The sequence below is a fragment of the Branchiostoma floridae genome, chromosome 6 (assembly GCF_000003815.2).
Source record: "Branchiostoma floridae strain S238N-H82 chromosome 6, Bfl_VNyyK, whole genome shotgun sequence".
Taxonomy (NCBI): Eukaryota; Metazoa; Chordata; class Leptocardii; order Amphioxiformes; family Branchiostomatidae; genus Branchiostoma; species Branchiostoma floridae.
This window is the reverse complement of record NC_049984.1, coordinates 9,678,878-9,693,807: the sequence shown is the minus strand read 5'-3', so window position 1 is coordinate 9,693,807 and position 14,930 is coordinate 9,678,878. Positions and strand designations below refer to the sequence as shown.

At 43.5% G+C, this 14,930-nt stretch overlaps 4 protein-coding genes across 4 annotated transcripts in view; 3 read left to right on the top strand and 1 right to left on the bottom strand.

Moving 5' to 3' along the window:
* LOC118418077 (carboxylesterase 5A-like) overlaps positions 1 to 11,294 on the top strand; it is a 46,351-nt gene extending 35,057 nt beyond the window's left edge. The window contains exon 6 of the mRNA XM_035823905.1: positions 10,975 to 11,294. Coding sequence (XP_035679798.1) covers positions 10,975 to 11,167 — 193 coding nt within the window. The 3' untranslated portion in view covers positions 11,168 to 11,294. The remainder of the gene's footprint in view (positions 1 to 10,974) is intronic.
* On the top strand, positions 7,945 to 8,920 carry LOC118418533 (para-nitrobenzyl esterase-like). Its single transcript, XM_035824518.1, has 2 exons — positions 7,945 to 8,408; positions 8,681 to 8,920. Exons 1-2 carry the CDS (start codon positions 8,016 to 8,018, stop codon positions 8,903 to 8,905), a joined length of 618 nt encoding a protein of 205 aa, XP_035680411.1. The 5' UTR covers positions 7,945 to 8,015; the 3' UTR covers positions 8,906 to 8,920.
* Positions 9,172 to 10,017, top strand: LOC118418536 (liver carboxylesterase-like). Its single transcript, XM_035824524.1, has one exon. It carries the CDS (start codon positions 9,239 to 9,241, stop codon positions 9,821 to 9,823), a length of 585 nt encoding a protein of 194 aa, XP_035680417.1. The 5' UTR covers positions 9,172 to 9,238; the 3' UTR covers positions 9,824 to 10,017.
* A 173-nt stretch (positions 11,295 to 11,467) lies between the features above and the next one.
* LOC118418473 (carboxylesterase 5A-like) overlaps positions 11,468 to 14,930 on the bottom strand; it is a 7,548-nt gene continuing 4,085 nt past the window's right edge. Inside the window, exons 4-7 of the mRNA XM_035824415.1 lie at positions 13,104 to 13,673; positions 12,498 to 12,651; positions 12,087 to 12,315; positions 11,468 to 11,783 (exon numbers count right to left, since the gene is read on the bottom strand). Coding sequence (XP_035680308.1) covers positions 11,621 to 11,783; positions 12,087 to 12,315; positions 12,498 to 12,651; positions 13,104 to 13,673 — 1,116 coding nt within the window. The 3' untranslated portion in view covers positions 11,468 to 11,620. The remainder of the gene's footprint in view (positions 11,784 to 12,086; positions 12,316 to 12,497; positions 12,652 to 13,103; positions 13,674 to 14,930) is intronic.

Sequence of the window (14,930 nt, the reverse complement as noted above, 5' to 3'; positions counted from 1 at the left end):
TGTGTGCGGTAGAGCACAGAGACCGTGGGTTGATGGGCGTTAGAGCACGGTGAGCGTGAGTTTGTGTGCGGTAGAGCACGAGAACGTGAGTTTGTGGGCGATTGGCCTAAATAGCTGATACATTCAAATCAGATTCAGATTCAAATCAGAAAAAAAAAATTGATGTCAATCATTTCGAGTGACGTACTATAAAATGGTTTATTGATTATGCAAATAAAGCCCTTCGGTGTAACACACCAGCTTCGCAGGCACGCGGTGCGGCAGCAGCTGGTTATATTACACTGAACGATCCGTCACACCTAACTTCTGCACATCTATCTGCAAGCGTTCTTTAAAACTATCCAGAGAAGAGGCCCCTACTGTGCTTGGTGATAACAAGTTCCACTCTACGATAGTTCTGGGAAAATACGAATTTTTGAACGCATCAATCCTAGCTTGGTAACTCTGGTACTTGAAGTCATGGCTGTTTTTTTTTCTTTTTTGAGCTGGTATTAGATACTTATCAGTCGGTACGTCCACCAGCCTATTGGTCATTTTGTACATCATGCAAAGTCTGGACATTTTCCTTCTGTCATCAAGTGATGTCCACTGCAGATCTGTTTTCAATCCTGTTCACAAGATTACTAGTATTGTTTGTTTGAACCTTTGTTTATTCATGAACATTGTTTGTCAGCAAGTTTCATCGTAAGTGGAAAACAGACTGACCTGTGTGTCCATCTGCAGCGCGTACTGTGGGCGCCACAAACATCAGGTCTCCCATCAGCTGGGTGTACCGGTACTGTATCGCCATGATGTCGTCAGGGTCAGCGTGGTCAAGATACCTCTCTAAAATCGCCGTCAAAATGGCTTGTCCCGACCCCTGGGAAGTGTCCAGAGGTAAGAAAAATACAGAGGCATGAACAGAATACAAGAAATATTTTTGTGAAAAGGCAGAAAGTATTGTATGAAGAACAGAATCAACAGATGCCTTCATTGGTCGTGCACCCGATTCTATAGTTATCTATATTTCTAGTCACGAAATTGTCAATAGGAAGCTAATTGAGACGTGAGTGGCTCTTGCAAACTACATCTACTTACAAAAATTACAGATGTTCACATTTGAAGCCGTAGTTATTGTGTGCATACTGGAACAAGGCACCAAGTACATTATCTCGATAATATTGAGATAAGAACAACTCAGACACTGGTAAAAAGCAAGATTGGGCAGGAAGTTCTGGTCAATATTTTGAAGTTTCAACACTACGTCGATCACATATCCATCGGAACTGCAGTTGTGGGACGTATTGTATGGAGTCTTTAGCCTTCCATGCACTTTTCTGGGCCATATGCATTTTGCTTGCTTTGTTTGACAACGTTTTTGTGAAAGCAAATCGAGGAAATCCCGTAGAATTTTTCGAAAACATGACCATTGAAATTTCAATAAATTTCTGCCTTGCCTCCTAATGCCACATGTCGTTGTTTTCTGTCGCAGATGTGGCTGGAATATCTATAGCTCTTAATCAGTTTACGTGGGCTTGTGCATTAGTGAGTCCTGGCCTTGAGCAGCGGGGAGGATCTAAATTTATATTAGTTTATGGTTATTGACACTCCGGGGTACACTTTTCATCTCTTTAAATCTTATAAATGCTATATGTTTTTCCGACCACGTTGCAATTTTTCATTTACTAGAGCATGATCTAAAAATACTGAAGCATGTGTGTGAATATAAATCGCCAAAATTTGAGTCCATGCTCATGCTGTGTGTATGTATGCAAATGTAAAGCAATGTGAAGGAAGGTAAAGAGGAATGTATTTCAGAAACTTCTTGCGAAATATCCAGGTTATCAACCTTAAGCTTGTGGTTGAGAAAACCAACGTTACGTGAGAGTTTTTTTTTTTTAGTTTGACAATACATTAAAGGATAAGGGTTCGGTGTTATATCAATGAACTTTTCATTTCATCAACTTCCTTGATCATTCTCTTAGTCATCATGTTTTACCTAATTTGGGTTGGCTTCAAGTCGCAAGACATGATGTGCTAAATAAGTGGAAGACTACGTGGGCTGAAGCGCGTTCAGCATCAATCCTAGTTGTAACCTCCCGAGTGGGAGCTTACTTGTACATCGCCAATAATGAAAACTTTGGCCCTGCTTTTTGCTTATTTTTCTGTTGCTTTTGAAAAGTACATTCTACGCTTTCTACCCCTTGTTCGAACGTTGGTGCATGATGCGTGTACTAGTTGCCAAGATGTGGCGTGTCTGAATTCTTAGCAATTCCGCCCATGAGTCACAAGACGTTGTTCTGCTCGCCTGTTTACATACTACCTTTAAGGTCTTTCAAAACTGGTCTCTGTGACCTGGTCTCCAGTCTGGAAAAATGATCTGGGCTGTTCCATGACTTGCGTATTGTGTACATACGATGACTGTTTTTAATTGATGTTTGTAAATATTGACCACTGTATGTACATGTATGTTATCTACGTATGAAGTCCAGGAACTTGAGATTAGTGGCGTGCCCTAGGGCACGTCACTAATGGATTTTCTAATAAAGTCTCAAGTCTACTGCTAGCATGCTGGTACGAGTATATGGTGCAGTCTTTTGGAAGAAGATAGAAGCGGAAGGGGAGCCAGTATGGAGATTGTCAAAGAACCCATCATACCGTTAAAAAGTAGAACACACAATATTTGTTTATTTTTTAATTTTCATTTATTTACATATTATTGATATTTACCACGTTTGTGAATGGACTGGCATAACAGGTGACTATCACCTTTTCAAGATGGCAACCTTAAAACCAGTCTATAGGTTTGATTCACTCACTCAGGGAAGGACCCCTACGCTTTACGATAAGTGTGGTGGGTTCTTTAACGTGCGTGGGGTGTGGCTCTCCCCAAACACGGAACCCCCATTTAAGTAGTCGAAGCTAGGTACTCATTTCCACCTGAGTTAAGTGAGAAAAGTGTCTTTCCCAAGGGCACAAGATCGGTGGCACGGCAGGATTCGAACTCGGGACCTCTTGGGTCTGAGCCGAACACCTTACCGATTGCGCCACACGACCCCACTATGTCATGAGTGGTTCCAACACATCAGTCCAGACTCACACAGCTTACAGAACCATTTTACAAAGCCCAATGTACAAAGCCAGGACACTGTTTCCGCCCTACACAAGGAAGTGTTAAGAAAGGAATAATTACACTGAATCCAGACTATACACATGCAGAATCATGTGCGCTCCTCTTTGCAGCCAATGGCTCACCAGACCAAAGTAATTGGCCCTTGAGTGAAAGTTTTGAATAGCATGTACCTTAGATCTACAGTCCTTTCCTGTCACCACAATGCCTTGATACTCTTTCAGGCATATTAGTTTGGATGAAGAGTGCAGATGTGAAGCATAATTAAACTAATTTGTCTCATTGTAGCAAGTCCTTGATTGTAGAAAGTAGAGAGCTGGGAGTGTGAGCTTGTGGGCGGTAGAACGCAGAGAACGTGAGTTTGTTGGCGATTGACCTAAATAGCTGATACATTCAAATCAGATTCGGATTCAGATCAGATCTTTTCTAAAATAAAACCTTTTCTAAACCTCATTTTACCCGTGTCACGTTATCCACGATCTTCGGGCGTATCGATGGAAGATCGGCCATATTTAAGATCGACAGAGGGTTGCGCGTATGTTTCACCTGAAAACCGTCCCTGTCACATTTAAGTCATACTTTGTACCCTGTACAATTGTTGTGCAATGAAGGTATTATTATAAGCGAGGCTCGGGTGATTGCCGCAGGATCGTCGTCCGATCGATTTTCGCCAAATGTGACAGGGGTATTACAAATACGAGTAGCTAACTCAGATAATCTAAATATCAAACGGCTTTATTTCTTACAGGTTAAAATATGTTGAAAAATTATGTTTAACATTCCGAGTGACGTACTATAAAGTGGTTCATCGATTATGCAAATAAAGTTATCATTTTTTAAATAAATCACACCAGTTGATCATCGTCTCTACCCGAGAAACACATATTGTTCAAAGTATGAAAGTCTTCGCAAAGAAGGCTTCTGTAGTATTTGCTCACAAATTATGTACATGAGGCCATGATGTCCATGATTTATCTACGGTACCAGCCAAAGGTCATAACTATCGCATGTCTTTTATACCCTAACTATGGATGCAAAAGAGCTGAGGACAATTTTGGATGTCCAATAGGAAACAAGGTAAGACAAATTCAAGCTGAAGACAATTTTGGATTCCAATGGGAAACAAATGTAAGGCAAAGTTAACATCAGACTGATGCAAATTAGTCAATTAGCTCCTGTTGCTTGGGCTACAGTACACGGGCTAATGTTTGTCGCGTGGGGGGGGGGGGGGGGGGATATGTCCGAAGTGCCGAAAAGTTCCATTGTCTTCAGCTCTTTTGCATTCATAGTTAGGATATAAAAGACCAGTTGCTCCTAGATCACTTCCCTGAGTGCCATTGACGAAAGATGATGGATGCCATCTGAAACGTCTGGTCGTTTCCGAAATCATATCCAGTTGCTTGAGTAACTGCTTTTTGGCTTATCAATGCCATCTATGAAGCTTCTTGAGTTATGCTGTTCACAAGAACACAAACAAACAGACAGACAGACAGACAAAAAGACAGACTTTTGACACACTCTCCCGAAAACATAACCCTCTTGGCGAAGATTATAATGTGAAGCTCTAAAGGTCAAGTTCGACTTTGAGCATTGTATCATTTGGTCCAACACGTTGTTATTTTAACTTTCAGTGACAAATTTTAAAACGTCGACGCGTCCATCTACAGTGTTAGTGTACTATACTGTAAAGTGCAGGTTCAGTCCTCGCTGACTATGTGTCTCCTGGTCACCACTTCCAGCGGCAAGGTGCGAGGAACGGTGCAGTACACAAATGACCTGCCGGACAAACCTGTCTACACCTTGAAGGGCATCCCGTTCGCAGCGCCCCCTGTCGGAGACCTGCGGTTCCGCACCCCTCAGCCTGCTGCTCCATTGGAACGAGTCAGGGATGCTACTGAACTGGGCCCCTTTTGTCCACAGGATAACACCATTTTCAGCATCTTTCCCGGAACAGACAAGATTCAGTGAAGACTGTCTGACACATAACATTTTAAAGTAAGAATCTTGAACACAGAACTAGACTTTTTTTTGTAAGAGGAATAAAAGAAGTCATCTACATCAGGGTTATGCAGCCATCCCTCAACAGGGACGGGGGACGCCATGGATTTTCTGCACCTAATGATCCGGCTCTCACCGAGTCACGTGTTCTCGGGTTACATCCATCACTCTAACATTTAACCGTGTACAGAATGATCACTAAAGCCCATTACTCCCTATAAAACAAGAGTTCGGAGACCTCATACGCCCATGAAATATTCTGATTATGCAAATGACTTTCATATCTGCATAATTTATGCTTGGTTATTTGCACCTTTGATTAACTAACACAGGTGACATTGTTGACATCCAATCATTTACTATGTGTACCTAGAAGAATTAGGACACTTTCACATTAATCATGCAAATTATAGACTTATTTGCATAACTGGCTTCCAACTATATACATGTATAGTACATGTATTTGAGTCCTATAATGGAAACCATAGGACTTATAGATTTTCCTCATTAAGTATGCAAATTAAGTCCAAATTTGCATAATTTGCACTTCATTACTTACATCTCTGCCAAAGTTACCTGCATGCTAAATATTATGGAAATCCATCAGTCCTATGTTCCGTTATGCTCCTTGGAAGATTTTAACAAAATTGCCCCTGCAGTTCCAAAGCAAGCCGATAGATGGCCCAAACGTATATCACTTCTTCCTGAGCTTACATCACAAGCTATCTGCCACCACAAAATCAAGACCATAGCATGTCCAGGCCAAAAGATAAAAAAAAAATCAAAGCTCTGCTGCAGTACCAATGTCACACACCGGGTGGCCAAAAACCGACCCTGACCTTAGTCTTTCCAACACCTACCCACATACCAAATATCATTACAATCCATCCAGAGGTTGTAGAGTTATGGTGACCACAAATATCCGGTAACACAAACAGACACACCAAAAACTGTACCTCCATTTTTCATGGAGGTAATAAATTTGTGCACTGTACTTGTTTGTTCCATGCTATCACGTACACACTTCACACGTACAATTTAGTCTGAAACTTGCTTTGTGGGGGAAACAGCGTTACCCAAGACCATGATAAAGAAACCTGAAGTCACAGTCAGGAGACAAAAAAAACACACTGTTCTGATCCAGACCCTGAAATTGTCTTGTCCATTGACCTCTTGGTCGATTCAACAACATAAAGGTAGCAGAGTACAGTTTTCGGCCTATGGGGCTTCCTATAGTTAAGGACCGCAAGGTGACTGACATCGACGCGGATAAAATTATAGTAGGGTGCATTTGGGAAGCACGATAGACGAGTATGTTAAAGTCAAGGGTACAACGTACAAAATAACCAAAAACAAAAACAAAATTGTGTTTTTTTTAACATTTTGACACGCCCTCTTTGAAATAGGGTCATGCGGGGTCACCCGGAACTGCAGCCGACTCACTTAGACAGCCAGCTGTAAAGGTCACGCGTATTTATACAACGACAGGCCAAACTGAAAAATCTCATTCGTGCCATCTGAAAGCCGACATATTATGCTACCACACAGTAAAGTTCATCCCTCGCTTACATGTACTTTAAGGTATTTACGAACGATTGAAGATTTCGACCGCACTATGTTTTTACACCTACGTCATTGATCCGGGGGTCGCGTAGGAATACTGTACTCTGCCGCCATAACCATCCACAACTTGCACAGAGGTCGCACAAGAGCTTTGAGGGCAGAATAGCAGTTACATGTATACAATGGAGGCTGAACACCCCCATGGTCTTTCCACTTCGGGTGAGAAAAATAATCGTCTTTTGTTGTTTCTTACGAGCCCAGAAGCAGATGTTGTCAACATTGCACGCCCTGAGTTCCAAACGAATATATATATAATTGACAACATTGTCTCCAAAAACAGTTAAACTTAATAAATTGGGACTGTTTTCAAAGAAAGACATAGAAAGTGGCATGTAGGTCCGACATCGACCATCGTGTTGATACCCGTTTCTCCTACTAGTTTCCTTTATTGTTGCTGTACTGTACGTACTGCCATGTTTGGGAGGGGCTTGCTATGTCCGATCGGGCCCTGTGTATTCATACATAGTTTTCCTTTTACGACTGAAAGATTTAGGTCACTCTCGTTGATAGCCTTAGGTCACACCCTACTGGGAATCAGTGGCGCGTGTACCGCAGGCCATCAGTGAGATACTCCCTTTAATTGCATTACGATCGATTATAATCACTTATCAGAACACGAACAATCCGCACGGACGAGATACGGGTCAACTGTTGTGTCTGATCTTACGATTGTGACAGGGCCCACTCCGATAGCAAATAGAACGTTTGTTCTACACTATAGTCGGAAAGACGTTTGGGCTCTCTTGCAGCGTTCTGCAGGGAACGTTAAGTTGCAGACTTTGCAACATGTCAAAAAGGAGTGAATGAATTTTCATAATTTTGGTAGCTTTGAAGAAGACCAATATATATCCGCTATGCAAAGTAGGACTCGATATGCATTGTTAAAGATGGAAATTTATATTTCGATTGTTTTAAATGACAGTGACTTACTACTCAGCACTATGTAACTTGGTTCGAGAGGAACATCAATGGATCTGACTTATACAAATCATGACATGATGTGCATAATTAATGAGATAACTGTATAATGCCTTAGTGGTAAATGATGGCATATTTCTGCGTGTGGTGAGATGAATGAGAATATCATAAGACATAGATTGTGCAAATAAATTTTTGGATAATTGGTAAGGGGACGCACAATACAGTAGCCTCCTGAAAAAAAAGCTTTTTAGCAAGACGTAATTTAAAAGGAGGACATAAGGAATTCATATGCATTGTGCTTATAAGAGACGTCTTTGCATTTGCCGCCAATGATTGTAATGAGACATAATTACTCGAAGAGGGTATGCATGAAGTCGTGGGATTCCAGTTTGTTTATTTTTTTTGCACATTTTTACCAAACGAATCAGGAGGCAACGCGCATCCTGTGGTCACCATGGCCAGCGGCAAGGTGCGAGGAATGGTGCAGTACACAAACGACCTGCCGGACAAACCTGTCTACACCTTCAAGGGCATCCCGTACGCAGCGCCCCCTGTCGGAGACCTGCGGTTCCGCGCCCCTCAGCCTGCTGCTCCATGGGAAGGAGTCAGGGATGCTACTGAACTGGGACCCTTTTGTCCACAAGACATGTCTCTGTTCGCTCTCATTCCCACTAAACTGCCACACACGATAACCGATGAAGACTGTCTGACTGTGAACATCGACACGCCAACACTCGAGGGAAACGCTAGATTACCGGTATGATAGCAGTTTGTGTTTACGCCACACGTCGCGACAATTGCATTGACAGTTTGATGGCTGTTGGCTGATCTGAACCCCCAACCATAGATTTAGTTTCAAAATTTCGAAAGGCGGCGTGTTGAAACCCCACCATATAATCAACTTCTTATAAATTCAGGGTAACTAGTATTGTAGTGTTTAAAAATGTTTGTATGGCTGAGGTAAAACTAATTGTGATTTGCAACACATTACAGCACTGAATACTTCTGTCCTTATCTATGATGCCCTAGGTTCTGTTGTGGATCCATGGTGGCGGACTGATCCTCGGCATGGGGGAACAGTTCCCTTACACGTCTGGCGGCTCACCAGGATGTTGTAGTCGTAACTTTCAACTACCGCGTCGGTCCGTTCGGCTTCCTCAGCACCGGGGACGACAGCGCAACGGGAAATGTCGGGTTTCTGGACCAAGTGAGTTGAACAAGCCGTTCCAATTTGAAAATCTGAACGTATTCTAGAGAGCGACTAACTTCCTTGAAGAGAGCAATAGAAATACACAAAACATTTAAAAACTGAGATTACAGTACATAGTTTAAACATATAATTATTTCATACGACGACACGTTTATGTAGTACTGTAAATCCATTTAAGTTCGCGGTAGCACCATGCACTGTAGTCTCTTACTGCCATGGAAAAATGTTCGCGATGGTTTCAAGTTCGCGGTAAATTTGCAGCGCGAAAATCGCAAACATAAAACCAACATTTACAGTAATCAATTCTGTGATATAAATCTTGCATCGAGGATGGATATCATATCACGTACAATATCTTTCACCTGAAGGTCCAGGTGATGGTTTGGGTCCAAGAAAACATCCGAAACTTCGGAGGAGACCCGGACCGGGTTACCATCTTCGGCCAGTCTGCCGGCGCTGCGAGTGTGTGTTACCACGTGGTGTCTCCTCTCAGTAAGGGTCTGTTCCAGCGGGCCATCTCTCAGAGCGGGGTGTGTCAGACCTGTGACACCGTCCCTAAGCCTCTGGAGAGAGCTGTGATGTTGGCAGAAGAGCTGGGCTGCGACACGAAGGACACCGCAAACATGGTGGCCTGCCTCAGGCAGAAGTCTGCTGACGACATCATCGCAGCTCATCAGCGTTTATTTGTGAGACTTGCTGATGAAGGATTCACGGTTCCCTTTCCTCCCTCTGTCGACGGCGTGTTTCTTCCTGCACATCCCGATGTCATTCTAGAAAAGGGCCAAGTAAACACGGACTTCTACCTTCTTGGTGTGAACAACCACGAGGGCGGTTTCCTGATTCCATCTTCAACTGTAGCCAACTTTGGTCAAGGGATGGATGACGAGACATTTTCTGTCATGCTGAAGACACTCGTGCGCAACCCTTACCCGGTACGCCAATGGCCCTCTTCTTGTTATTAATCTACATATCTGGTGGTTTAAAAAAAAAAATTTATGTTGAATTTCGTTCATGGTAAATTTCATTATTCTTGTAGGTCCAGGACTTCTTCATATCATCATCACTGAACGATATCTAAACATTGTTGTGGTCTCTGACGACAGGTTTCTAGCCAAGATGACATTGTGGCAGTCCTGTGCAAGGCGTACGGCGACCGTGGTGACCAGAATGACCCATTGGCCACACAGTACAAGTTCATTGGCTCGTTGATAAGCGTTACTTTTGTCAACATCGATAAATGTTTGTTGAGATTGTCCGCGCCCGCCATCCGTGTTAAAAATAGTCTGACTTAAAAAAACTCAACATTTCTCTGATGCAGATACTAGATGTTTCCTTCATACACGTACTATCCATTTTCAGGTTCAGCTCATGTGTACCTGTACGAGAATCATTACATCCCGTCGTTCCTGTCAGCTGACCGGCCGGACTGGGTTGGGTGCGACCACGACGATGAACTGCTGATCGTGGCTGGAGCCGCCATTTTAGACGTACCTCGGCAAGATGGCAGCATTATGGCATTCTCCGAGAAAGATAAGAAGACCAGTCTGGACTACATGGCTTATTGGGCAAACTTTGCTCGAACTGGGTAAGACGAGCCTCCACCAGGCCTTCCTTTGGGGATGTTTATCTGTATCTGTATGTATCTGTATCTATATAGCCGGTATAACCGCCCTTCGGCGTAACCGTGACACCAGCTTCGCAGGCACACGGCGCGGCAGCAGCTGGTTATATTACACTCAACGACCCGTCACACCTAACTTTTGCACATCTATCTGCAAGCGTTCTTTAAAGCTATCCAGAGAAGATGCCCCTACTGTGCTTGGTGATAACAAATTCCACTCTACGATAGTTCTGCATGGGAAATACGAATTTTTGAACACATCTAATCAATCCTAGGTTGGTAACTCTGGTACTTGAAGTCATGACTGTTCATCTGGGATGGTAGGATTCGGCACAAATCGGGAAATTGGCAAATTATTCCCCCTATAACAGCCAGCGTAGTCAGTCTGGCAGAGACTAGGGTAAGACATTAAAACGACGGCATTTCTAACTCACGGCAAGTGTTTCATTCTGGATCAAACAGGCTTTAATGTTTTCGTCATTTCTGTTACAGGAACCCGTCAGACCGTACCGGCGGCCCAGCTGACAGCCCCACGGTACCAGAGTGGCCCCAGTACACACCTGACAACCCCGCCTACATGAAGCTGGACGTGACGTCATCTGCTGACGTAGGGCTGAAGACTGAGAAGATGAAACTGTGGAATGACGTCATCCCCAAGCTCGTAGCAGCATCTGGCAAAGACTAGTTATAGTCACTTTGCAATGTTTCTGTATTACTACAGCAGACATTGCAAAACTTAACATGTAGTTATGTGTAGAATCGTAAGGTATTTAACATGGCGCCCAAATTTGGAATATGACACTTTCTAAATTCAAGGTGAGCACTTTCTAAATTCAAGGTAGTATGATATTGTATCCATTGACCTTTTATATTGTTCGAACTATTTAATATCTTAACGTAATCACTGACGTGTGTATAATGTCATATTTTGTGTTGAATAGTAGAGAAAAGTGAACGTTGGGACATCTTTTCTGTTTAACCATTTAATTGTGCATGAAATGAACTACGCTATCGACTAGTGTGCTGATGAAAGAAGACAATGGATAGTAGATCTATAGAACTAGGAATCATTGTTCCAATATTACGACATACATAACGAGACAGACACATTGCCTTCTGGCGTAGGCAATTAAACGTATCACAGTTCATCTCGTTCAGCAAGCCTGGTCAGCTTGGGTACAACTTTGTTCCAAAACGTCACTCTGTCAGACTTCAGGCCAACGTCAACAGAAGACGTCAGGTTCAGGTTCATGTAGACTGGGTGATCAGTGCTGTAGACAGGCCACTCTTCGGCAGGGTTCCTGGAGTGACGACAAATCCATTAATCTTCTAAACAAAGACAAACTTGTAGAGTGGTCGACAGTTTTATGATAGACTAGAACTTCCAATGTGCGTTGTGTTGTGTTGTGTTGTGTCGTGTTGTGTTATGTTGTGCCGTGTTGTGTTGTGTTGTGCCGTGTTGTGTTGTGTTGTGTCGCATGATTGTATGTATAGGATCTCCCCCAGGGATCCTTGATAAGTGCCAACCAGCTGCAGGTGACATGTTAGTTGATGTAACCCTGCTTAAATGAAAATAAACAAACAAACAATAAAAGTTGACATACCCAGTTCTGGCAAAGTTCGCCAACAGTTCCATCATCTTCAGGCTCATCTGTCTGTCGGCAGCAGTAAATGATATGTTGCCGTCGCTGGTGAGTTGGATGTCCGTGAAGGGCGCTCCCACCACCATCCACCAGTCGTCCGTATGGTCACACCCCACCCAGCCCGGCCGAGCAGCGCGCAGGAAGCTCGGGACGTAGTGGTTCTCGTAAAGATGAACTCTTCCACCGGCACCTAGAAATGAAGAACGACACTTTGAAAGAGCATGTAAAGGTACCAGAGCACGGCGATAGGCGGCGATGAAAATATTGAATTCTGTTCACAAGATTATTTACTAGTATTGTTTGTTTGAACCTTTGTTTATTCATGAATATTGTTTGTCAGCAAGTTTCATCGTAACTGAAAAAAAGACTGACCTGTGTGTCCATCTGCAGCGCGTAGTGTGGGCGCCACAAACATCAGGTCTCCCATCAGCTGGGTGTACCGGTACTGTATGGCCATGATGTCGTCAGGGTCAGCATGGTCAAGGTACCTCTCTAAAATCGCCGTCAAAATGGCTTGTCCCGAACCCTGGGAAGTGTCCAGTGGTACGAAAACAACGGGCATGAACAGATGTGCATACGAGAAATGTTTTTATGACAGTGCAGAAAGTATTGTGTGAAGAACAGAATTAGCAGATACCTTCAATTGTTCGTGCACCCGATTCCCAACTAAATTGTGGGTACTAGTAATTTGTCAAAATATGAAGGCCCCTGGGACAAAAACAAAACACGTCTGGATGTTGTTATGCAAATCGAGGCAGTGGTCGGGACAAGAACTGTTTACAAGTGATCTTTGACATATTACCCACAACGTATGTCACTGCACATGCGTATATACTCGGAATAGCACTTTATTGAGGTCGACTTTTAGCTCTTTACCAATCGACTCTATCGACCAATTATAGAAAAAAACATGTATAAATGCTATGCGGTAAATAAACTTTGTGTCGTCATTTGTGTATGTGCACATTACCATCATACCTTGTAGTCAACGTAATCCTGCAGCCCCATCCTCAGCAGAGCGGCGCAGAGTTCGTGTGTCATCCCCTTGCCGAAGTTCGGCAGGTGAGATGCTCTCGGCATCATGAACCCGTACTCATGATCGTTTACTCCCATCAGATAATCCACAAGGCTGACCTGGCGCTTCCGGATCAGGTATTCGGGCGTAGAAGTCAAGAAATACCCATCAACCACGGGCCTGAATGGTTTTAGATTAGAGCCTACCAGCCTGAGTTGGAGTAAGTCGTAACCGGCTAGTAGCTGTTCCGTTGGTTTCTCCCTCAGACAGTCCACAAGAGCGGCTGTGTCATCTCCGTCACACCCAAGCTCTTCCGCTTGTATCCTCGCTATCCGGAGCGGGTTAAGCTGGACTGGGTTTGTACCGAAGACACCGCTCTGTGAAATGGCTCTCCTGAACAGCCCTCTGCTCAGTGGAGAAACCACGTGGTAGGAGACACTGTAGCCACCGGCAGACTCTCCAAATATGGTGATTAGGTCCGGATCACCTCCGAAGTTCCGGATGTTTTCCTTTACCCACCTCATAGCTAGGACCTGGATCAATATATGATACGGCTGTGACATGACTAAAGCCCCGGTCACAAAGCGCGTACGATTCCTTGCGATGGACTATTCCGCATATCGTACGATGAGCGCAGTACATCGCAAGAAAATCGTAAGCATCGCAAGCCATCGCAACGCATCGGATGGTGTTCAAAATTTTTCCAGCGTCGCACGATTTTTCACTTGTGTCTCTTCTGTATAGCCGTCTGACCGCTTTGTGCTTCTTTAACCAACAAAATGTGGACATAGCTGTTTAATACCTTCCTATAATATCTTTAACTGTAAAAATAAATTTAAAAAGACCATGACAACAAGAGTATTACAAGCAAAAGTTCAAATCAAGCGTGAGTACTGGTATGGTTATCTCGGTCTGCTTGCCGGCTCTACGTGTCAGGCTCTTTCGAAGATCGTCATGATCATGATATGCTATCAACAAAAAGATGCCATCATACAAAAATCAAATGATAAGAATTATATCATATATATTTCCGACTCATAGAGCCTGCCTTTATGTTCGAGTTGTCCCCATGGTTATTACGATTATGGTAAACTGACCCAAGACCGACGAGAGCTGAGATTTGATCTAATTATAAACTCACGTGCATGAAGCGATCAAACAATTTGTCTGCATCACCTGTGCGTGGCGCGCTGTTCTCTGGTTGCGACTGTGGCAGTTGCGACTGATATATTTCCCCTTTTCGTCAATATCGACAATATCAGGGAAAACTGAAACCATCACAACATGCTAAAAAATCATAAATCTATAACCTCATCTGTAGACAAAAATTGCCGTAATGAACTCTGCTATGGGGGCAAATAAAATCTTACGACGATAGCGAAATTTTGAACATGTTCAAAATCCATTTCAGCTCTATTTTTCGCCATACGACGCTCCCCGATTTACTATGATCCACTGCGATTGACGCAGGCACGCTCTTATGACCTCATCGTACGATCCACTACGCGCTTTGTGACCACGGCTTTATATACTTAAACCATTGCTTCCGATTTTCTTCCGACTTACGTCGCACTGCGATTATCCTGCGCATCGGAAGGAATCGCAAGGAATCGTACGCGCTTTGTGACCGGGGCTTAAGTAGCACTAGGTTATAACGCAGATATTCGTTATGTCGCCGGTAGGTGTTAAGCGCCCTTTACAAATCGAGAATTTAGCTCGGCCGAGTTGTCAGCGAGCTCTAAATTACGAGGAGGCATGGCCCTGATGCCGACGAAGATACTCTGCCATTG